General features: G+C 39.4%; 1 protein-coding gene across 11 annotated transcripts in view; it reads right to left on the bottom strand.

Annotated features, from left to right (window-relative positions):
• Nucleotides 1–327: 327 nt before the first annotated feature.
• HERC1 (HECT and RLD domain containing E3 ubiquitin protein ligase family member 1) overlaps nucleotides 328–24,372 on the bottom strand; it is a 108,058-nt gene continuing 84,013 nt past the window's right edge. For all 11 annotated transcript variants that reach the window (XM_084293497.1, XM_084293495.1, XM_084293498.1 and 8 more), the window contains 24 exons: nucleotides 23,470–23,600; nucleotides 22,400–22,599; nucleotides 21,782–21,896; nucleotides 21,112–21,258; nucleotides 20,490–20,591; nucleotides 17,845–18,018; nucleotides 17,239–17,532; nucleotides 16,423–16,488; nucleotides 16,209–16,334; nucleotides 15,417–15,555; nucleotides 14,779–14,960; nucleotides 13,938–14,093; nucleotides 13,374–13,496; nucleotides 12,679–12,781; nucleotides 11,852–12,021; nucleotides 10,824–10,962; nucleotides 10,461–10,630; nucleotides 9,898–10,067; nucleotides 9,549–9,714; nucleotides 8,222–8,298; nucleotides 7,550–7,802; nucleotides 7,150–7,302; nucleotides 1,915–2,220; nucleotides 328–1,007 (listed from right to left, as the gene is read on the bottom strand). In XM_084293497.1, the coding sequence (XP_084149623.1) occupies nucleotides 822–1,007; nucleotides 1,915–2,220; nucleotides 7,150–7,302; nucleotides 7,550–7,802; nucleotides 8,222–8,298; nucleotides 9,549–9,714; nucleotides 9,898–10,067; nucleotides 10,461–10,630; nucleotides 10,824–10,962; nucleotides 11,852–12,021; nucleotides 12,679–12,781; nucleotides 13,374–13,496; nucleotides 13,938–14,093; nucleotides 14,779–14,960; nucleotides 15,417–15,555; nucleotides 16,209–16,334; nucleotides 16,423–16,488; nucleotides 17,239–17,532; nucleotides 17,845–18,018; nucleotides 20,490–20,591; nucleotides 21,112–21,258; nucleotides 21,782–21,896; nucleotides 22,400–22,599; nucleotides 23,470–23,600 (3,848 nt within the window). In that variant the 3' untranslated portion in view covers nucleotides 328–821. The remainder of the gene's footprint in view (nucleotides 1,008–1,914; nucleotides 2,221–7,149; nucleotides 7,303–7,549; nucleotides 7,803–8,221; nucleotides 8,299–9,548; nucleotides 9,715–9,897; nucleotides 10,068–10,460; nucleotides 10,631–10,823; nucleotides 10,963–11,851; nucleotides 12,022–12,678; nucleotides 12,782–13,373; nucleotides 13,497–13,937; nucleotides 14,094–14,778; nucleotides 14,961–15,416; nucleotides 15,556–16,208; nucleotides 16,335–16,422; nucleotides 16,489–17,238; nucleotides 17,533–17,844; nucleotides 18,019–20,489; nucleotides 20,592–21,111; nucleotides 21,259–21,781; nucleotides 21,897–22,399; nucleotides 22,600–23,469; nucleotides 23,601–24,372) is intronic.

Raw genomic sequence — 24,372 nt, forward strand, 5'->3', positions numbered from 1 at the left:
AAGACTTCCAAGTCAAGATGGCTGTATATTATTCATGTCAGCAATTACTACTCTTGAAAAGAAAAATGTTTAAATGAAAATCAAGAAGGAATCAAGTACAACTTTAACTCATATTAAAGTACAAGTCATAAGCTAATGGTATACCTGAAAAAGCCTCAAAGACATTAGAAAGCAGGGCACGGTCCTACCCATCAGATTACTTGAAGATAAACATTTTAAGATGCTTCAAAAGTCATGTCCTGTCTAAATACCGCAGTACTAGAACTTCCTGAGACAAAATGAAAAAGTATGAAGACTAAGTATACCAATACACAGTTCACAAATGCATACAAGCAAACAATTCTTGAATTCGCTTTATTTTTCTCTGCATAAGGAACCCTGCACAGGCAATTCAAATTAAAACAAAATAAATATGTGAATATTCATGTAAAACTGTCCTTGCTAATGAACAATTATACACAATGTACAACTCTTCATGTTCACTGGGAGGGCTTACAAATGTACTATTCCCAACAAAAATGCACCAAAATGTCTCCATGCAAACTTATCAAAAGTGACCAAAAAAAAGGAGAAAAAAATTACTGATCATACCTTTTTGTTTTCTTTTTTCTTTTTTCTTTTTTTTTTTTTTTTTACAATCACAAAAAATAAAAACATCTAATTTTTTGTTACATTTAGAGTAACTAAAATGTGGCCACTGTTTATTAACATCTGTTTTTATGCTCCTAAAACATCTATGGTTACCATAAAATTATGTCAACAACAAATTGGACTCAGGGCGCTAGTCGTAGTAAAAGGAAGATGATTTTGTTCACAGAATGTTAATAATCTGTGTCTGAGCCCTCTGCATTGTCCACATTCCGTGAGAGCATATAATTGTCCATATCTATAGACCTGCAATTATTGATTGCATAGCGCAAACGCTCTGCCATGATTAGTTGACTGGAGTAAGGTGGGAGCCTCAGTTGAAAGAAACAAGTCTGTGAGGTAGGCAAGCTGTCGTAAGGCTGTGGAAACGGATAAAAGGTGGGACACTGTTAAGTTTGTGAATAAAGTAAAAAAAAAAATGCAACATATCCATATTTCATTGATCCCTTCTTCCCTGCCTCTATCATTCAGCATTTTCTCATTGTATCTCAATATTTCTTCTAAGAAGCAGACTAGCCTCTCTTGTTTATTATATCACTTGTTTTATCCTGCAGTATGTGCAAAACTACTGCTATATCACCTGCTGTGTGACTTCCTCCATTCACTAATGAAATGCAACTATTTGACCACGCTATTGTTTAGAAGCCCACTGGAAGATACCAAACAACATTCAAATTACATACCATTCAGTGCCTTAACATGAAGCAACCTGAGACACCTCACTAAAGATGACAGTCAAAACACTGTTATCTTATATTTGCCCAAGTTTTTGATTCATATAGTTCAGACAATATCCTTTCACTGCACAAACCCCAAACACAATGCAAAACGTATGCAACCTGTGCGTAAAGTAATATACTGTAAATTCATTATAGTGGTTTTAGGACTTAGAGCTCATTAGTGGTCATATGTTGCTGCTTAACACAAACTTAAAGGAGTTAAAACTATCGAATGAAGAAAGTAATTGGAACAGAAAATGACTGTGGACAAGTTACAACAGAAGAGGTTTTGTTTCTTGTGCAAGGGCTTGTCTTGACCTCCAATCACAGAACCATAGTAAATATATGAACTGAATTAACATGCAATCCATGCAGTATTCAATGCTCCTGCACAAATAAAGTCCTTGGTTTTAATAGCTCAGGGCATATCCTATCCCTGACTTTCTCTGTAAATTTAGTTATGGAAACCTGGCTGCTATTGCCAAAGGACAGATTAAACTAGACAGAAATAATATTAATAATAATAAAAATAAAACCATCATCTTACCCTATCAACCTTCATTATTTGGAATCGCTGAGAGATATCAGCTGTGTTGGCTGGCAATCGAGATCTTCCTGACACAAACCTCATGAAAAGCACTCTCTCCTCATTTGAAAATTCTTCAAGGGTATGCCAGAACCACTGTACTAGCTGATGCTGTTCATCAACTTCTCTGTAACGCACAACTTTCTTCAGAACTTCAACTGATATTTCTGGCATTCCACAGACCATTTGTTCCAACTGCTTAGCAGTCAGAAGAGACAACAAGGGAACTGGAACAATCCAAGACATTCCTTCTCTTACAGCAGCCACCTATTGCCCAAAAAAGAAGAAACATTGTAAGTGCAATTGTCCTATTTCTGCCACTTATTGTACCATCCAAATAAATGCAAAGGCCATGTATCTGCTAATGAACAGGGTAAGGAGAGAGAACATCTGCCAAATACAACCTCTCACACATGCATACCCTGCACGGTCAACAACCTCTCAAAATTCTGGTGAATATTACAAGTATTATTAAACAAAGCTACTTTTAAAAGTAATTACACATAAAAGAAAAGATTCTGACACAATACAGCAGAACTTAAAGTACAGGTTAGTAGCTTATTTTTCTAACACAGGTTAGAATTCTGCAATTCTGCATGTATTTATATCTTGAGAAAAAGGAAAAGAATATTCCTAACATCTAATTATCATAGTGCTTTTGCAAACTTCACTATATGAGTGACAAAACACACAGAAATATGCAAATAGGTAATTAATACTCCTCAGAACATTTAACGCTGTATTTGTAGTTTCTTTGCTAAAGCAGATGAGAAAGTTTTCAGTTAAATGAATGTCTGTCCACAATATTTACTTCAGCTAGACTCTATGTTGCTGTCGTGTCTAGTAACAGTGCATACTGCACACAACTGTGATGAAGTTTCTCAAGAATTGACAGTTGCAATGGAACTACTAGGCTACTAGCTAGGTGATAATGGTCGCCACCAGGCACGGCGCGCTCTCCAAGAAGTCGGTACACACGCAGACCGACTACCCGTTAAAAAATGCCGCAGTTCAGGTCACCGGATGCAAGGAGTGTCTGAGCCTGTTGCTGCCATCGGCGGGAGGCAGAGAAACTGCGTGCGTGAGGTGCGAGCAGGTGGATGACCTGGTCCGCATGGTGGCGGAGCTCAAGGAGGAGGTGGAGAGGTTGAGGGCCATCAGGGAGTGTGAGCGGGAGATAGACTTCTGGAGTAACTCCCTGCAGGGCCTCAAGGGGAGGTGCCGAGGTGAGACTCCTCAAATGGGGGCGGACCCCCTGCCCTGTCCCCGTCGGGCAGAGGGAGGGGATCTGGGAGCTGAGGAGGAATGGAAACAAGTCCCTGCTCGACATCGCAGGCGATCCCCTCCCCTTCCGGCCCCACCCTCCCAGGTGCCCTTACACAACAGGTTTGAGGCCCTAGAGATTGAGAGGCCGGTGTGTGAGGAAGAGGTAGCAAATGTTCCCAGGAGGATGCCTGGGGCGAGGAGGTCGACTCCGCGCCTCAGGACTGCCTCCACCAAGAAAGACAGGAGGGTTATTGTTGTTGGTGACTCGACTCTTAGGGGAACAGAGGGCCCTATTTGTCGGCCTGACCCTACCCGTAGGGAAGTCTGCTGTCTCCCTGGGGCCAGGGTCAGGGACGTTGCCAGGAAGCTTCCTAACCTGGTACGCCCCTCTGACTATTACCCCCTTTTGATAGTCCAGGCGGGCAGTGATAACATCGAAGAGAGAAGCCTGAAGGCTATCAAAAGGGACTTTAGGGGACTGGGTCGGTTAGTGGATGGAGCGGGAGTGCAGGTGGTGTTTTCGTCCATCCCTATGGTGGCAGGGAGGGGTTCAGAGAGGACACGGAAAGCTCACCTGTTAAACACGTGGCTCCGGGACTGGTGCCAACGCAGAAATCTTGGGTTTTTTGATCATGGGGCACTTTACTCAGCACCTGGCCTGATGGCCGCAGACGGGTCCCTATCTTTTAGGGGAAAAAGGATCCTGGGCCAGGAACTGGCAGGGCTCATTGAGAGGGCTTTAAACTAGGTAGGAAGGGGGATGGGGCTGAGGCTAGGATTGTTGGGGCTGTGCCAGGGGGAACAATGGCAAGGCTGGAGGATAAGGCTATGGCCCAGCTGAAGTGCATCTACACCAATGCACGCAGCATGGGTAACAAACAGGAGGAGCTGGAAGCCATCGTGCGGCAGGCAGGCTACGACTTGGTTGCCATCACGGAGACGTGGTGGGACCAGTCTCATGACTGGAGTGCTGCAATGCCTGGCTATAAGCTCTATAGAAGGGACAGGCAGCATAGAAGGGGTGGTGGTGTGGCTCTCTATATTAGAGAGTCTTTCGAGGTTGTAGAACTCGAGGTTGGGAATGACAAGGTCGAGTCCCTTTGGGTTAGGATCGGCAGGGACAACAAGGCTAGTGTCCTGGTCGGGGTCTGCTATAGACCGCCGAACCAGGATGAGGAGACGGATGAGGAATTCTACAGGCAGCTGACAGAGGTTGCTAAATCATCAGCTCTTGTACTCGTGGGGGACTTCAACTTCCCTGACATATCCTGGAAGCACAACACAGCCCTGAGAAAGCAGTCTAGGAGGTTTCTGGAGAGCGTGGAAGATAGCTTCCTGACGCAGCTGGTTAGTGAACCTACCAGGGGTGGTGCCCCGCTAGACCTTCTCTTCACAAACAGAGAAGGACTGGTGGAGGACGTGATCGTCGGGAGCTGTCTTGGGCAGAGTGACCACGCAATGGTGGAGTTCACTATTCTTGGCGAGGCCAGGAAGGGGACCAGTAAAACCGCTGTATTGGACTTTCGAAGGGCTGACTTTGAGCTGCTCAGGACACTGGTTGGTGGAGTCCCTTGGGAGGTGGTTCTGAAGGGCAGAGGGGTCCAGGAAGGCTGGGCGCTCTTCAAGAGGGAAGTCTTAATGGCGCAGGAACGGTCTGTCCCCACGTGCCCAAAGACGAGCTGGCGGGGAAGAAGACCGGCCTGGCTCAACAGAGAATTGTGGCTTGATCTTAGGAGGAAAAAGAGGGTTTATAAGCTTTGGAAAAGTGGGCAGGCCACTAAGGAGGACTTTAAAGAAGTAGCGAGGCTGTGCAGGGACAAAATTAGGAAGGCCAAAGCTCATCTGGAGCTCAATCTGGCTACTGCCGTTAAAGATAACAAAAAACGTTTCTATAAATACATCAACACAAAAAGGAGGACTAAGGAGAATCTCCATCCTTTACTGGATGCGGGGGGAAACTTAGTTACAAGAGATGAGGAAAAGGCGGAGGTGCTCAATGCCTTCTTTGCCTCAGTCTTTAGCGGCAATACCGGTTGTTCTCTGGATACTCAGTACCCTGAGCTGGTGGAAGGCGATGGGGAGCAGGATGTGGCCCTCATTATCCATGAAGAACTGGTTGGTGACCTGCTACGGCACTTAGATGTGCACAAGTCGATGGGGCCGGATGGGATCCACCCAAGGGTACTGAGGGAACTGGCAGAGGAGCTGGCCAAGCCACTTTCCATCATTTATCAACAGTCCTGGCTATCAGGGGAGGTTCCAATCGACTGGCGGCTAGCAAACGTGACGCCCATCTACAAGAAGGGCCGGAGGGCAGACCCGGGAAACTACAGGCCTGTCAGTTTGACCTCAGTGCCAGGAAAGCTCATGGAGCAGATCCTCCTGAGAGTCATCATGCAGCAATTGCAGGGGAAGCAGGCGATCAGGCCCAGTCAGCATGGGTTTATGAAAGGCAGGTCATGCCTGACGAACCTGATCTCCTTCTATGACAGAGTGACGCGCTGGGTGGATGACGGAAAGGCTGTGGATGTGGTCTACCTTGACTTCAGCAAGGCTTTTGACACCGTCTCCCACAGCATTCTCCTCAAGAAACTGGCTGCTCTTGGCTTGGACTGGCGCACGCTTCGCTGGGTTAGAAACTGGCTGGGTAGCCGGGCCCAAAGAGTCGTGGTGAATGGAGCCAAGTCCAGTTGGAGGCCGGTCACTAGTGGCGTCCCCCAGGGCTCGGTGTTGGGGCCGGTCCTCTTTAATATCTTCATTGATGATCTGGACGAGGGCATCGAGTGCACCCTCATTAAGTTCGCAGATGACACCAAGTTAGGTGCGTGTGTCGATCTGCTTGAGGGTAGGAAAGCTCTGCAGGAGGATCTGGATAGGCTGCACCGATGGGCTGAGGTCAACTGCATGAAGTTCAACAAAGCCAAGTGCCGGGTCCTGCACCTGGGGCGCAATAACCCCAAGCAGAGCTACAGACTGGGAGAGGAATGGTTGGAGAGCTGCCAGGCAGAGAAGGACCTGGGAGTGATGGTGGATAGTCAGCTGAATATGAGCCAGCAGTGTGCTCAGGTGGCCAAGAAGGCCAACGGCATCCTGGCTTGTATCAGGAACGGTGTGACCAGCAGGGCGAGGGAGGTGATCGTCCCCCTGTACTCAGCTCTGGTGAGGCCGCACCTCGAGTACTGTGTTCAGTTTTGGGCCCCTCGCTACAAGAAGGACATCGAGGTGCTTGAGCGGGTGCAGAGAAGGGCGACGAAGCTGGTGAGGGGCCTGGAGAACAAGTCCTACGAGGAGCGGCTGAGGGAGCTGGGCTTGTTCAGCCTGGAGAAGAGGAGGCTCAGGGGTGACCTTATCGCTCTCTATAGGTACCTCAAGGGAGGCTGTAGCGAGGTGGGGGTTGGCCTGTTCTCCCACGTGCCTGGTGACAGGACGAGGGGGAATGGGCTTAAGTTGAGCCAGGGGAGTTTTAGGTTAGATGTTAGGAAGAATTTCTTCACTGAAAGGGTTGTTAGACATTGGAACAGGCTGCCCAGGGAAGTGGTGGAGTCACCATCCCTGGAGGTCTTCAAAAGACGTTTAGATGTAGAGCTTAGGGATATGGTTTAGTGGAGGGCTGTTAGCGTTAGGTTGGAGGTTGGACTCGATGACCTTGAGGTCTCTTCCAACCTAGAAATTCTGTGATTCTGTGATACTCTAATGAAAAAGAAGTTCTCATTTCCAGTACTCTTTTGTCAAGTGAGCAATTGCTAAGAAAAAATATAACTGACTTAGAACAACAGCAAAAACATACAACTAAAAAGAACTATAGGAGTTTGTAGGGAAAAAATCCTTTCCAGCTTTTCATATTCCCTTATAAACTGTAATGGAAACTTACACAAATCAAAAATGCTGTTCATGTTAACAATGTGGAGAGGATCACGATGAGATTCTTACCTGACGGTCCATTTCATGAAGTCTGTACTCAATTGCCCTCTCCACATATTCTTTCCTGTTTGAAAAGGTAAGTGGGATACTGTTCCCTCCAGGGATTATGGGAACCATTTTACCATCAGCACTTTGACCAACAAAAGAATCTAAAGGAATCATCTGTTAGGCAAAACAGAAAAACTATGTTTAGTGTAAGTCAATCAAGTGATCTAGGTTCAACATTTTACTATCAGTCACCTAGAAATATATTTAGGTCATGAACTATTCCGAACGCTTATCAAGGCCTTGTTATCCCAATAATGGAAATATTTAATCATACAATAAAATAAATACTGAGATTAAGGTCAATCTGATAACAGTGACCACTTTCAGAATAAACGCAGAAGCTCCAACTTTTGCATCTTACCTCATGGAAATTTTCTTCAGTAATCCCACTGTCTTCAATGTGAAGAATGCTGTTGAGGGTCTGCACATAGAGCAGATCTACCTCCTCCAAATCCTCCAAGATGAGTGGGATACAACAAAGTTGCTTCCAGACCATTGGAGCCAAATGAAGATCTAATGGCTTTTTTGTACGAATAGCTACACCCATGAGAATACCCAAGAATTTAAACTGCATCAGATGTTCATCTAAACATGCTGAAGGGTTAAAGAGAAACCTGGAAGAAAAGACAGTCAAAAGACTATAGTATAATTTCTGTGCTACTTCATTAGAGGCAAAAGAAGTATTTCTAAGCACAGCATTGTAACTGCCAACACAATTATCAGCAAGAGGTGTCCAAATAAGTAGATTAATGTTATTTTTAACTGTTGAAATAAAGGAGGCCAAGATGGGCAAATTTAACCCTGACCACAAATACTGAAATTCTTAATGTTATACTAAATTCTGTATCAGCAATCCAGAAAGTTCACATTTAAACCACACCTTCTCCTTCATGTCAAAGTAACATCACAACCTGAAGGAAAAGAATGTACTAGGGACACTCATGAAGTCTTACCATTTGGTAAAAGGTAGTTAATAGAAGTTGATTTTCACCAACTTACAACTGTCAATAAAAAGAAATCCTGGACAACTTACCTATCCCTATTGTAGCCTACTTCAGCAGTAGCATTTGGAGAAGGAATAAGTAGGTCTACTACTCCAGTTTCCAGTTCCTTAAAAATCAACAACCAAAGAAAAGCATTCTTAGACACAGGTACAAGAAACCTATTACAGAAATATTTTTACATTACAGCATTACAAGACAGAATAGTCTATGACAGTGATTATTACTTCTTAAAAAATCTTTTGCAATACTTAAGAGAAAGCAACAATGGCAGGGCTGGTTTTCCTTAAAAAAAATCATGTTTATTTGAAGGCCTGCCTGTATGTCAGACTATAACCATTGTTTTGCTGTGACTACTCTGTGATATATTCCCGGGTACCTGTTCTAGAAATGAACAAAAGCTCTAAGCTATACACCCTACCAAGTGCAGCTTTTTGCATGAAATACCAATGTATCAAATTTTTCAATGAATTATGTTCTGAGCCCTCATTACACCTCACTGTTAATGTAAACTGCCTAGGAAAGAATCTGTAAGTTAGGCCTCAAGTCCTTATCTGAATCAACCCCCTCTGGTCTAACAGGTATTAGAAATATCATTAATAAACAGAGTTCTTTAGTTTCTTCCATCCTATATCCTAACCGTAACTCCAATTCCAGCTTCATCACTATCTATGGCTGTTCCCCTGTCCCAGACTAGGCAGGTCTATTAATTATCCTCTTTTGATAGCATTAATTCTTGTTCTTTGGGATATAAGACTCCTGGAAGAGTCAAGGAACAACCACAGTTCTCCAGCCAGTATACTTTTCAATCCTTCTCCTGGCTACAATCATAGTTGTGCCTTAAAAGCAACCAGATCTTAGTCCTAGCCCATAGACCTCAGTTTCCAGATGAAACTGTATAGCAACAATATTCTGGCTACGGTCATAGTAAAAATACTTACTTTCTGCCACTGAACTCCTTTCCAGCACTGAGCCCAAGAGGTAACAGATTTTCACATATGTTAGAAACCCCTGACAGAGGTGTAACTGTATAGTAGCATACAATCTTATAGAAAATATTGGCTGGACAGAATGGGGGTTTGCAAAATGCTCCCATAACGTGTAGCAGCTATTGTGGAACTTCAAGGTGGCCTATTTTAACACTAAGTTACAGTGTGGCTTTTTTGCATCTCATTGCCACAATTTGAAGAAGGTTTATTTTTCCTCAGAGACATCCGTAAGTAGACAATTCTAGTACTATGGCAAAGGACTGAAGAATAAGAACTTAACGTGCTGCATAAGGAAATCTGACAAATACAAACAAACACCAGATATAACAAAAGCTCTACCAGGCATTTTGAAGTAATTGGCTTTTCATACCTGACACATTTCTGTAATAGTGTCATCAAACACTCCCCCTGCATCATCGGCTCCTTCTCCAACCAGTTTCACTTTCCAGGCACGGGAAGGTAGGCGAAGGTCTGATGCATTCAGCTTTACCACTTGTCTTGCTATCTGTACAAAAATGGGCTTGCATTTCCGACCTCTTTTGAAAAAGAGAATAAAAAAACACAGCCATACAATGTAACTCATAAAAATGTAAAGGCTAGTGAAGTCACTTGGTCATAATAAAGTTGTATAGAGAGAGCATGGTATACCAGAAGTTCTGGAAAATGTATGAGTATCAGTATTTGTTATCAAATACATTCCCTATAAAAAGAATACTGACCTGGTTGATATTCTTTTTACAGTAATCAGAGGTCCATAGTTTTTTCCCTGAACCATAGTTTTTCCTATAGAGCGTACCATGGGGAGTGTGTACACTCGTGGTGCTAGCAAGGGTCTTAGCTGTCCTTGAACTATTCCCCACGTTCCAGCATTGTAATGAGATGTACTGTTCTGCAATAAAGCGGTAATAGAATAAATATTAATAAAGTTCATTAATTCAATTCTTTAAAGAATAAAAACTTTTATAATTAATCACTAGTACTTCAGTATTTCAAGAAACAGGTTATTACTTCATGTTTATAGCTCTGAGGCTACTAAGTTTTTGGAAACTAAAACATTGACATGTTAGTATTAGCATAAATGAAAATATACAATGGTATTTGAAAATGTCTGGCTTAATCCAGATCCGTATATTTTGTTTATAAAATAAATAAATAAATAAAAACCAAACAAACAAACCCTACAGAACCTACCAATAAGGTCTGTCTTAATCTGGTGAAAAACTTCCTAGTGACATGGCACAACACAACACAGCTAAGCTGTATTTTTCAAATGGAATTTTACCTGGTTATTGGGACTGAGGTTAAGTAATCTCCACGAAGAGTACATGAGGTCAGAAAAATGGTACAGCAGTCTGAGCCTTGCTCTTACTGTATGAATGCTCACTTCTTTCAGTGCCCCATACTGCGGTGGAATGGCATCAGGTAAACCAAGCTGTAAAGGCACTGAAACACCTACCACAGTAAAAGAAAGAATGCATTATTTCATCATAAAGGGTAGCAAAATTCAGAGACTAAGACAATTTGAAAACTTAATAGATGTAAAACACAACAAATTTGTCCAAATGTTCCAAGGCTCCAGTTGCATTCATCTCTTGGGAAACAAAAAGACTAAATCAAATGACCATACAAACTACCCGTTTTTTACCTGGAGCTCTTGGTGGAACAGGTGGTGCTGTCCAGGCAGCACTATGGCAACGTCCTGCTGAAATCTGTCGAATATTTTTTCCTTGCAGGACTGTTATTAGGGTTGGTTCTCTGACATGGTTGGTATGGCCAAGTCCAAGCTGACAATTTGTAACAGATGGAAAAGGCACAAAGAAGAATCAACAACTGTGGAAATACTTCTAAAACACTCTCAGCAAAGATTCAGAGCAAGCAGTAAAGAGTGATACTTATCAACAACATATACTGGGTTAAAATATTTAGCTTTTAATCTTTTATTATGCTATCGTATATCTTTTATTTTGGATAAAATGTTACATCCACACTTAATGGAAGAAGCAAATTTAGGTGGCAAAGCAACCTTAAAACAGCTACAGATTCTTTGCAAGATCTTTTGTACACTGAGAAATTCATCTGTGCACAACCTCTCATGCATAGTCAATACAGCTCATGCCTGTTCTGTGCCATTTAAATACCACTTTTGCTGTAGCGTAGAAGCTCCTACAATAGTTTATGAAAACACAATCTGTGTAAAGAGAATGTCTACTGAACCTATTCTGACTTTTTACCTATGGCTTTGAATTTCATTTTCTAAAAGCAGTAACTTTGTATCATAAGAGTATAAAAAATTATTCCTACACCGTATAAACCAAGCTTTTTAAACTGCAAGGAAAAACATAAAATAGGCTTTCAGAACCAAGTTTCTCTCTTTTTTTTTTTTTTTTTTTTTTTTTACACTAATAAGCATTTCTCTTTCAAAAATACAGCGTAAGCATCATTTTAAAAATAGACATATTTCTTTCAGAAACTATTCTAAACAACTCGCTCAACAAGGATTCTCAAATACTCAATCCTGAAGTATCAGAGCAGCAACTTTGCCCTTCTCTTACAGGAGCCATCTGAGGGACAGGGGAGAGTTCGATTTTCCACCAAAAGGTATACATTACAACGACATCTATAAAGTATAATTAGCCTTATAAAGGTTAGAAATAAACAGGAAATAGTAGATACCTGTCCTTCAGAGTTGCTACCCCATGCATATACATCCCCTGTAGAAGATAAAGCAAGTGTATGCTCTGCTCCTACAGCTATGTCTTCAATAAAGACTCCTGACAGTACTGGAACTTGCTGGGGTCTGTTGTGATTTCGAGCTCGGCCTTCTGGCAAACCTATAAGGCGATCTGAAATTGCAAGGAAATATCCACATATGTAAAGAACATCAAAAAATGAATTTTACTTGCAGGCAAAGTCAGGGAGGGACAAAAAGCAACTCTTTGGTACTCTTAGAACTGGGACTAAATAGAGAAATGTAGTGTACATTTCCTACAAAATCTTACATGTACTCATTAATATTGCCAAAATTGTTATTTTCACTTCAAATCTGAAACAAAACTAAAATTTATTAAAACAAGGCTTCTACATCTAAGCGTATAAATTTCTCAACACACAGGAGTTAACTGACTTAAGAGCAAATATGTTTATTTCAGTGTAGCTGGCAACTTGCCTGTCCAGAATTTTGAACGATTTGTGTAGGTATACGATTTATTTGGCAAAGTGAACATTCAAGTAACCCAATGCATTTGGATGGGTGAAATTTGATGAAGATCAACGAAAACACTCTTCAAAAGCTAAATTATAGTATTTTGAAAGCCAGTTTTTGTGAGATCAAACTAGATACAGCCACAAATCTGTATTTTAGGCCTATGTTAATACTGCATTGCTGTACTTCCAAAATCCACATTAGGTCACTCTTATAAATGCATCTTAGTATTCTTCATTTTCACTTTCAATACACAGAAACATGTAGATGGAAAGATCTAAATACTAGATTGCCCTACCTTGTCCAAAAGTGTATACGTGACCATCTTTTGTCAATGCAACAGAAAACTGGGTTCCACAGGCGACTTTTTTTATTCCAATTCCACACAGAATATCCACTTTCTAAGGGGGTAAATGAGAGGACAAAAAGCTATGATGTTATGAGGGTACAAACAGAAAGCAAATATGAATTACATATGTAACTTCTGCTTCCAAAGATAAAAATTTATAATTCCCACAATGCAATGTATACAATACAACATTACTCTAATTAATGCCTGTACATGACTACAAGAAACTGAGACACAGTTTTCTCTTTTTCTTTAACAGAACTAACATCTTATTCTATGTGCAATGATTCAAAATGCCTTTAATTTATTGGTGATTGGTGGGGGTGGCATCAGAGGAAGCCTGCCAGTGTGGAAACAACCTTCCCCACAAATTCCAAAATAAGGAACCTCTGATTTAAGCTAATTCTATGACTGTCACTATTTGTATTATCTCTGACATAAGGTGAGACTGGTTTACAGGAGATGCTTTAGAGTGTCATGCTTAGTATAACATATGATCAGAATTATTTATGCTAGATTTTATTGGAGTAGTATAGCCTCTGGAATTACTAAGTTAAATTCTGAGAACTACACTCTGAACTCTGTGCAATACATTAAGCATTGAAAGAGTAATTGAAAGAGTAATTTCCCTTGTGAATTCTAACCTGTGGTGACGATTTTGCAGTGGAATTTCCCAAACCAAGTTTACCATAATCTCCATCTCCAAAAGCCCAAACCATTGAGCCATCAGTTGACACAGCTACAGTATGATTGAGTCCACAAGCCACCTGGTTCAAAGAAATATGTTATTACTATAGTTTTTGCCAACTTACTACAAACTTGTACAACCCAAATACCTTCTAAAAAAGAAAAAACACATTTTAGAAAATAACTATCCCTTTAAAGGCACTGAAACTTTTATTGCTTCATATAGTGTTTTGAAGACATTTAGGACCACATTAGTTGTGTTATTTTTTCTAGCTCATTAATTCATACTTAATGCCTACATATTGAAACTTTGCAATGCTTTTAAAAAAAAGGTGGGGTAGAGGTTGCAGTATTGCAGAAAGAGGATCAAAAGCCAGGAAAGAAATCTGAAAACAATACACATACTCAAAATCTGCTATTACAATCAAAATAACAGCCAAAATTAAAAAACAGAACACTAAAATATACTGAGAATATTAGCTTTAAACAAAGATACGATGACAATTTGAAATAAACCATGCCTGTCCAATCTGGTAACCCTCCAGCGCTGTCACTCTTTCTGGAAGTTTCTTATTGGAAGTATTTCCAAGCCCTAATCGACCATAATCACCATTTCCAAACGTAAAAAGTTTGCCATCTGCTGTCACTACAGCTGAGTGTTTGAAGCCACATGACATCTAGAAATAAAATAATTGTAATTTATACATGTAATTTATATTTTCGGGGAAAAATATTACACATATAAATATGTAATACCCTTCTCACACATAGCACATATTTACTTTATAAAGATGTAAAGTACAGATATTGTAGTATTAATGACTCAACATTCTACCTCTTTTTGTTTTCCCTCACAGTAAAGTTAGGAGGAAGACAGGTGGATACCTGTGTGCATAAAGGCTTTCAGACAAACCCAGGTATCTTTTTTTGGACTGTTACAAAGCACACTTAGTAAGGAGGAGGACTGTTGACTTACTTTAAAGGTCAAAGACCTGAGAAAGACCGAGAGAAAATGCTAAGTTGTGCCTCTGTTTTGACAGCCATTTGGATCATCCCTTACTTCCAGGCTCTTCCAAATTTTTCGTCTTCTCAAATAACAAGTGTCAAGTAACATCACTAACCACCAGTGAGTTTTGTGATTATAACATTCTTCAAGTGGGAATTATCAACTTGCTTCATAATACTTAGAGAGAAGTTAGAAGTTGCCTGTTTTCATTCAATATCTGAATTCAAATTGGCAAGACTGACAATGGCTTTGGAACATCTCTATCACTATCTGTACTGGTTACCCCAAGCCAGTATTCCTAGCACTAAGTCACAATATCTGCAGTTTATAAGAAGGAATAAAAAATGCTGTGGTACCTGCACCACTTCTTCTCCTTGCAGAGCCTCTATTTGTCTAGGCCTGCGCTGTCGGTCGCTGTTCCCATGTCCCAGTTTGCCATAATCTCCATCACCCCAGCTAAAGACTTCCCCACTTTCTGTTAAAGCCATGGAATGTCCATCAGATCCACAAGAGGTTACCAGCTGTGTTACAACAAAGCCTATTAAAGAAAAGTGAGAAAACAGCGCTTACAGTAAATTATAATGAACTCTTCATATGCATCCACCAAGTGCACCTAGTGGTAGCACATTAAGGCCAGGGAAAGGAAGCAACAATGTATAGTTTTTTCTTATATCAATTATTTTATTTTTATTTTGAAGGAACTCTTCAACTTCTCATGTGCAACCTATGCTTCTGACTTGCTGTTAGTTTTGAAATGAAATGTTGCTATCTTGGGCAAACACTTTTCCTCAAAGCCTTCTGAAAATTAAGGAATTTTAAGATGTCACTACTTAAATCATGAGAAGAAATAAAAAGACTAGTTTATTTGTTCAATTTATTTAATGACTACAATGGTTCGATATGTCAATCTGTGAAAAGTGTCTAGACAAATAATATTAAATGCCAAAATACTTATTTGTTCTCTATCAATCAAGTAATTTCAAACCAGTCTTACCCTGCAGTGCTGAAATGACTGTTAACACATGAAGATCATCTGAATTTCCTTGTCCCAGTCGTCCATAGCTCCCTTCTCCACAAGCCAAAACTGTGCCATTAGCTTGAATGACAAAAGTACAATTCTGACCACAAACAACCTAGTCAAGAAGAATACACAAGTGTGTTATTTTTGTTTTAGATGCAGCAATGTTGTAAGTCCTGTGTTAAAATGTACCATCTTTTTTTTTTTTTTTGTCAAGACCACAGATTCTGTCACACTACAAATACCTTCATAACAACCCTATTAGCATCATTCATCCCATGTTTAATGGAGTTTTAGCATCTAATCACATCTTTATACATATTATTTCATTGATTCTTGCTACTAGTTTTGGCAAACCTTCTTAAAGAACCATCAAATCATAGAATGGCTTGGGTTGGAGTTGGAAGGGACCATGAAGATCTTCCAGTGAAAGAAATCAGAATATGCTCCTACGTGAGATTTATCTTGACGTTTCCATCCTAAATGTTAATTTTAACCCAGAAAACAAAATGGGCACATGAATTATGCTAGAGCTGTTTGGGTATTTTCAAGTCATGCCCCTATCAAGCAATTTTGCTTTGTCAGATTTCAATGGCTTAATTTGAAATTGTCAAATAATTGAAGACTTCTTTAGTGAAAATACATGTTTGAGGGTAGTTCGCAGTAAATTCAAACAACAAATTGAAGACATTTAGATAGAGATTTTGACAAACAAACAATAATACATGTTATAAATCAATAAAAATAAAAACATGTTTAAGTGATTACCTGCTGAGCCTGAGAGAATGAAGGTGCTGCTACTGGTATCATGACATTTCTACCAGCTTCTGCTAACTGTCCGTGTCTTCCTGCTCCCCACAGATACACATCACATTTGCCTCCCAAGTGCCAATCCTATTGCATAGCATGAAAGAATGCTTTAGAAAAAGAGTACTTTCAAAAGCTTACCATGTTGAAACAAATAAAATTCAATCTTACTAACCTCTGGCCTTGATGTTGCCCAAGACATTATCTGTTCGTCCATACCATTGATCCATTTACTGTTATCCTATGCAACAAAAGGCACAGTTACGACATTCAGTTCAGGAGAGGCACATTATTTAGCTGTTATGCAACGCGTATTTATTTTTTGACTAATAACAATATGCTCATTCAAATCATTCTAAAAAATACAAAAATAAAAATGACTGTATGCAGACTAAAATACTTGAATTTTGTCTACAGACCAAGCTTATTTCCTTACTATGCCGATCTATCAATGGCACAATTATCCATGGCTTGCAATCAAAAAATAAAATAAGACATTGGGATGAAATAATCTTTTCCCTTTTACAGATACTTGTTAGGGTTTTTTGAAGCTTTAAATGCAAACACTGTCTGAAGATATCTTGCTGATAATATTTTCTTAATCTAACATTCTTATTTTGGTTGACATATTGTAACAAGTTATAAAGACAGTTACCTCTGCCAAAATAATTCAGTGTAGGAATGTGCCAGAAAGTTAGTCTGAAATCAGTGTAGTTGAGCTCTAGATTTCTTGCTTTTATCACGTAAGAAAATTACTGTTTTTTTTTTTCCCCTCAATATGCAACTGACTTGCATTCATGACTACACACACAGTGAACAATCTTTACAGTATACTCTGTAATAGTTAATTTAAAAATAAACCTATTGCTGGTGCTTATGTGTATATATAAATATACGTTATAAATATTTACAGTCAAGAGATGTTAACTGCATCATACCATATGCTTAACACTAATATTCTTTGTTCTTAAGGCAGTATAGCACATTTTACCATTAGGAGAGTAAGTTCATCCTCTGGAACAGGCTCAAGGTCTGGAACAGTAAAAGATTCTGGGAACTGTGCTCCCTTGGCCAGGGCTTCAGCAGCTTTTATGGTAGTTGAGAAACACTCTAGCCAGGCCCATTCTGTGGGACTCCAGGCTGAAGGATCAGGGAGGCAGTTCTGGTGATGAGGTGGTACTGGAGGATTGCACAACAGCTGATCTAGATGAAGGCCCACAGCGAGTGATGCCAAGCATTGCATATAAGGACTATGAACAAGCTGGTCTCCACAAACAACATGGGGCTAAAGGTGAGGGGAACGGGAGAGAGAAATCAAACATGCAAAGTTAGGAGTATATATTCATCAATTCAGAAACAGGAGTCCTTCAAAGCTAGTCCTATAGACAAATACTTTCTTCCACACTTAAATTTTTTCTAGGATTTTAAATATTCTCAAACTAAAAGGCTGCTAGTTTTGAGAACACTGAAAGGTAATTGCAAAAAGGACGTAGAAAAGTCTTGGGTTTTCAGTCTTGAAACACTGAAACCAGCAGAGATTCAAACAGTGATCTTAAGTCAGACATGAATTTTAAGTATTCTCATTAACTTTTCTTACCTTTTCATAAGCATACTGTTCCTGAAGCATTATTGGCAAACGTTCCAAGAAAGCTCGCATGCAAGGAGCCATATTTAATCCTAGAACTCCTTGCTGTTTCAGTGCAGTCCTACACGTTGCAAGGACATGATTGGAAGATATCCACTCTGAGGTACAGTTCACTACCAACACATCCTGTATAACAGCAGCCACAAGACACATTAGAAATTTTAAAATCATAGAACAGCATTGTTCAGCTCCACTGATTTATCACCAATTATCTTAGTTTCCAAAGGGGCCAGAAAATACATAAACTTCAGTATTTTTTATGTCTTCTGGTGAATAATCTGCTGGAATCACCATGGAATAGCTCTATCAATACGCCTCTTCCTCACAAGTTAACATCACATTCTTGAGGCAACATTAGGATTATCATTCCAAGGAAGAATGCAAACAGATGTTAATAAGCAGAGTTCATTTCAGTGACTGCTGTTGTAACCTTAACTAAGGATTAGCCTTGCAATATGATCTTCAACATCTGGGCCGAATTCAGAGAAGACTTTCAAAAAATCCCCAAATATTTAGAATCAAATGTACCATGACTCTAATAACAGAAACCGTAACTTGTGCCATGTTTAACTTTGCTCACAAAAATGTCATCTTTTGGAATAATCAGCTGTGGGGAGTTTCTGTTGTTGTTTTCTGTTTTTTTAATTACTTGAGGAAGTGCAGGACACATGCAGGTTTCTAAATATTGCCACTTATAAAGCTTCTGTTCAGGTACCAGAAGTTCTTGACACAGAAAACATTGAAGTAAATTCTGCTGCTCCTTAAAAAAAATTCTTGAGGCTGGTTGAGACTAAATTAAATCCCTACAGAGTTTTATTTGTTTTGGGAAATGAAACATTTTTTCATGTTGCATAAACAAAAAATTAAGTGTCTTTATCCTATTTTTGTGGCCCATTTACAGCTGCCACCATTGAACAGAAAAGTTGATATAACCAGTGTGCAGCATCCTTTATAACCCCCAGCTCAGAAGGTTTCCTCCCTCCTCCACCTCCACTGCCCAAAACTCAACGTGGGATACTTCAAAAAAAAAAAAAAAAAAAAATCTTTTTAGGGTCAAGTGATAGTTGAAAGTCAAAGCAACGTAGCTTGCAAATATAACAGGGTTAGACAGACTGTCAGTTACAGCCATGGTCTGTTCTGAAAGTAGTAGGACTGGCTTTTTCCTGGGCGAACGGGCGGACGAGAGGTGGTCTGCGCGCGCAGGATCGGTGGAGGGGGATATTGGGAACGCTGGGAAAAACTGGCAGTCAGCTGTTGGCCGTTGAAGAGAGCAGGTCGCTTGTACTGTGAACACCTGTCGAAACGCCTCGTCACGGAGAATCATGGAGCATTTACTGGAGCAGCGATACGCGATCAAATTTTGTGTAAAGCTTGGTAAAACGGGCAAAGAGACTCACAACATGATTAAGGAGGCCTACAGTGATGCTGCCATCGGGTGTTTTTGAGGGGCACAAGCTGTTCCGAGAAGGTAGGGAAAGAGTGGAAGACAACGACCACTCCGGACGCCCTTCGATCAGCAAGACCAACGAAAATGTGTCGCGAGTGAAAAATTTACTGAACTGTGATCGCAGGATGAGTATCAGAATGATTGCTGATGACTTGAGCATTCCTCAAACCCAAGTTTTTGAGATGGTGAAAGAAAACTTAGCCATGAGGAAAGTGTACACGAAGTTTGTGCCGCGAGTGTTGTCAGAGGAGCAAAAGGCCAACCGGAAAGCGATCTGCCAGGATCTTCTTCAGCATGTGAATGAGGAGCCCAACTTTTTGGACAATGTAGTGACCGGTGACGAGACGTGGGTGTTTGAGTAAGACCCGGAGAGTAAGCGGCAGAGCACAAAATGGCACACCCCTGCTTCCCCACGCCCCAAGAAAGCACAAATGAGCAAATCCAAGCTAAAGTCCATGCTCATTTGCTGTTTTGATTGACATAGAGTCATCCACTAAGAGTCTGTACCACCCGGACAAACAGTTAATGCAGTTTTTTACGTGGAAGTCCTCACAAGACTGCAAAAACGCATTGCTCGTGTCCGCCCAGCCATCATCAACAATTGGCGGCTGCACCATTACAATGCGCCGAGCCACACAGCGTTCCGCGTAGTGGAGTATCTTGCCCAGCACAAGGTGGCAACGCTGCCTCAGCCCCCCTACAGCCCTGACTTGGCCCCGTCAGACTTTTTTCTATTCCCAAGAATAAAATCGACGCTCAAGGGGAAGCATCACGCATTGGCAGAGGCGCTTCAAGAGACCGTGACGAGGGAGCTAAACAGCATTCCGGTCCAGGCGTTCCTGGAGGTGTACGAAAACTGGAAAACTCGTTGGCAGCAGTGTGTTGATGCGGAAGGCTGCTACTTTAAAAAATTCTAATCGTTTGTTGTATTCTCATGAATAAATTTTTTTTTAAAAAGTGAGTCCTACTACTTTCAGAACAGATCATGCAGCTTTGTAAACAAATATCTTTGGATAACATAAGCCAATAAACAGAGATTGGACCTGCCTGCATACTTCTTTTAAAAAAAAATAAATAAAAGATTTTATTTCAATAAGATAATTCTAAATAATACAAAAATTTAAAAGATTACTTTAACACACAGTATCACCTTTGATCTGTTAGAACACGCAGCTACTCCAACTTCAGGTATCCATACTGCAGTCTGAATAGCTCCAGAACCTATTACAACACTCTGTAATACTGAACCATCCTAAGGAAAGAAGTGTTTTGTGTCAGTGTGTATACAGCTACTTTTCTACTTAAATACAAAGTATATTACTTAGGGATGATATACTCCCATGCTGTTCAATAATTTATTAAAAAATGAAATGTCTATACTAAAAGCAAAAATCCATCTAGCAATTTTATCATACAAAGGACATAACATAACAAAGGGTTTAGAAGTGTTTAATACTAAACATTGTCTGATTCTTGGACAAGTTCTTGTAGTAAATTGTTCTTGTAGTAACAAGAGTTGCTGCTTCTGCAAGGCCTAACATGACCAAGACTAAAGAGTGAATTAGTAGAACCCTAAAATACAAAGTACTTGAATGTTAAGTATAATTTCAATTTATCTTTTACTAAGTATAACATCATACCATTATTTTACACTACACTTCCTCTCATTTGTAACATACTGGGGGAAAACAAAAAAAAAGAAGTCTGATTACTTGACCATTTGAGATACTTACACTAAAAAAATACTCATGCCAGCTCTAAGATAATCTTACCCGTAAAGACCAAATATTCATGAGACCTCCAAGTCCACCAGATACTAATGCCAGTCCATCAGGACTGAATGCAACAGTCCGAACAGGAGTAATATGGCCTCTCAGCTGAAATACACATTTGACTTCTACTGGTTTTCTGTATCCATCCTGCAAATTATTTCATAGTTATGGAACAATGAATTTGTTACAGAAAAAGGAATAGCATTATATAACTTCTATATCCTGTAATAAACACTGATAATTTGTAGAGATGTAGTAATTTACACAGGATAATAAAGTCCAAAATTATAAATATCTTTGTCATGTTATCATCTTTTCTCCCTGTACAAAATGACATCAACATTAAAGATTGCATTACAATTTAATTTTATATTGGTTAAATTTATTGTGACTTAATTTTATCTAGAAAGAATTTAAAACACTTAGTGAATTTTGGTATAAATTTAACAACTTTAAAAAATTGAAACAGTTCAAAATACACTCTTTAGCTAAATAAAATTCACTTAAACCTGTGATTTTTCATTTCCTGTTCTGAAAATACCTACAAATGTTATATATTTAGCAAACACGTTCTCTTAGTAAATTTGAGATTTGAGTAATTTGTTCACATTTCCCTCCTCCCCAGTTTCAGAACAAGCAAAGGAAATTTCTTAAACACTACTTCTTCTACCTTGGCACTTGTTTCTTGGTCCCACCACCCTTCTGAGTATGTTGAGCTGGACTGCAATGTGGTTACTATGTCCTGGGGAACAGTCCAGACACACACCAAACCATTGTGGCATCCTCTGAAGGTAGTCAGGTTAAATCAGAAAAAAAAAAAAAGTAAAGGTATTAATATAAAGTATTAACTAACAAAACATCCTGAAAAAATCAGTTGGCACCACCTTTCTGTAACACTATATTGATCACATAGATCATCTAAAGTGGAAAGGAGTGTTAACCCTCATCTCAATGCTTTTCAATTTTTTACTAACACCATAATCTCAAAAAAAAAAAAAAATATATTTGCAGGAAAACAACAAATTTCAAGCACAGGTTCACCATGCACAGGTCTTATGACATAGAGAAAACAGTAAACATGACCAGACCCACACTTTCCATTTAAATTTGGGTGCTTTATGGATCTCATTAAAAATGGCTTACTGAGTAAACATTATTTGAAAAAACACAGAACTTATGTTTGTTTTAGACATTAATGACCAGCAGAATTAAAAAAAAGAAAGATACTACTACTAGTAAAAGAACACCCAACTGCAAAAGAGCTAAAACAAACAAAAAAATTACATACGTAGCTAGTAAAAGCTGTAACTTGGGTCCTTTCCCTGGAAGAGCACACCAGGCAATGCCATTCACAAGAGCTGGATGGGGCAGTGAATGCAGACGTCTCCAAGACCCTCCCATATATCCCCAGAGTTTCACTGTTTCTTCTTTGGCACATGTCAGGAGAATCTTACCAGTTGGATCCCACTTCATACTAACAATCATATCCTATTAGATTTTTAAAAATTGAATGTTAGTGTGAAGTAACACAGTAAGAACAGAGGAAATTTAATTGCCAGAGCTAATGCAACGTTTAATTACTAATAACAAAGAACATTTTATTCTCACATCATAACAAGTAAAAATAATATGAATGATACTTTTCAGAACGCTCACTTTTTATATTTTTTAATTTCAGCCTTAAAGGTATTGGCTTCATAAGCCTATTAGGCAATGGGACTGATGACATACTGAGCCTAACCAATGTAGGAAAGAAGAGCCCATACTGGAAAAGCCAAGTATAGTTTTATCACCACAGCTTGCTCACTTCTGTGACTACCACACTTCAAATATTTAAGACAAATTCATGGAAGCACTTAAGAGGTTTTTAATAAACTTTCCTTTGGGAAACTCTCTTATTAATCTAATTAACTCATTAGTCAAATTATTCTTGACTTATATACACCAAAGCAAAAGATCAAAACCTTTACAGCTGCATATTTAGAAAAATATCTTTTGCTTTGCACAGTAACTTAAGCTTTACAAAAACATGGGGACTGACCAAAATTAATATTTTTAATATTTGTTAAGTGCTTTTACGAATGAAGTCTTTTTAAATCCAGATGCCCATAATACATACCCATTGCTGTATGCCCATACACTTCACAATCTCCAATAGCAAAAAAGGCTGTAATTCTTTTTTTTTTTTTTTTTAAATTTGGTGTACTCTTCCTCTTAACTGTATTGTATTTAGTATGTCAGAAATAGACATTATAAATATATGCTTGATTTTATAATTAATTTCCAAATACAGAAAACAACTTAAACAGACTGTTACCTGCAGAAATTATAGATTAGTTTTAAAATGAGTAACTCTACCTTGTGTGCGTCAACTAGAACAATTTCTCCTTTTTCAAGTGGTTCCTTTGTTCCTATCAGCAACTTTCCATCTGAATAACCAACTGCAAATGGTCTGTCTTCACTGAACCAGGCAAGGCATGTGACGGAAACTATGTAAACAGGTAACACAAAACTTAATTAATTACTCCTGCCAAAAGGTGTGCAAGTGTAATTGCCTAAAATATTAAGTGCATGAAAACTTGCCCTCCCCACCAAGGTTACCTGACATACTTTTTGTCTGAGAATTTTCTTGAATTTGTATAGTAAAGAGAGAAGCAAGTGCCCCTGTAATCACAGATGTTGAGATCCCGGTTAGATTTTTTTTCCACTCTTCTTTGTTACAATAACTGGATTTACATTCCTGACATGGTGAAAATTATCTATGCTAAGGAAAAGAAAAAAGTAGACGAAATCCTATACATGTGTCTGAAATTGGAATGCTTCTAAGAAAACTACTGAAAGCCACTTCAGCCTTTGTTAGTACCTCGATAGCAACTCACTCGATTCTGCCAAAAAAAAAATCACATTTCTTAGAGAAACAATACGCAAAACCACAAAACGCTACCTAAGATGTGCTATTTGATGTCCCCTGGGACTGGAACTATAAAAGAAAAATAGCAGTAATTATGGAATTCAGATGATACTGTCTACCTGCCTTTTTTAGAGAGAGCAGACACTGCAGAGAATCTATATTAATTTATTTTTTTATGACGACAAGGAATGTCACGATTTGACTAGGCCACTATAAACTGTTGGTCTTTGCTGTAAAAGGAACCTAGGTGCAGACAGATTCCACACTTTCTTGCTCCCATGAACACAAGTGAATGATGCTTGTGAGCAAAGTATCAGAAGTTGCATCCCCATGAACAATAATAAAAATAG

The sequence above is a fragment of the Netta rufina genome, assembly GCF_964035555.1.
Source record: "Netta rufina genome assembly, chromosome: 11".
Lineage (NCBI taxonomy): Eukaryota > Metazoa > Chordata > Aves > Anseriformes > Anatidae > Netta > Netta rufina.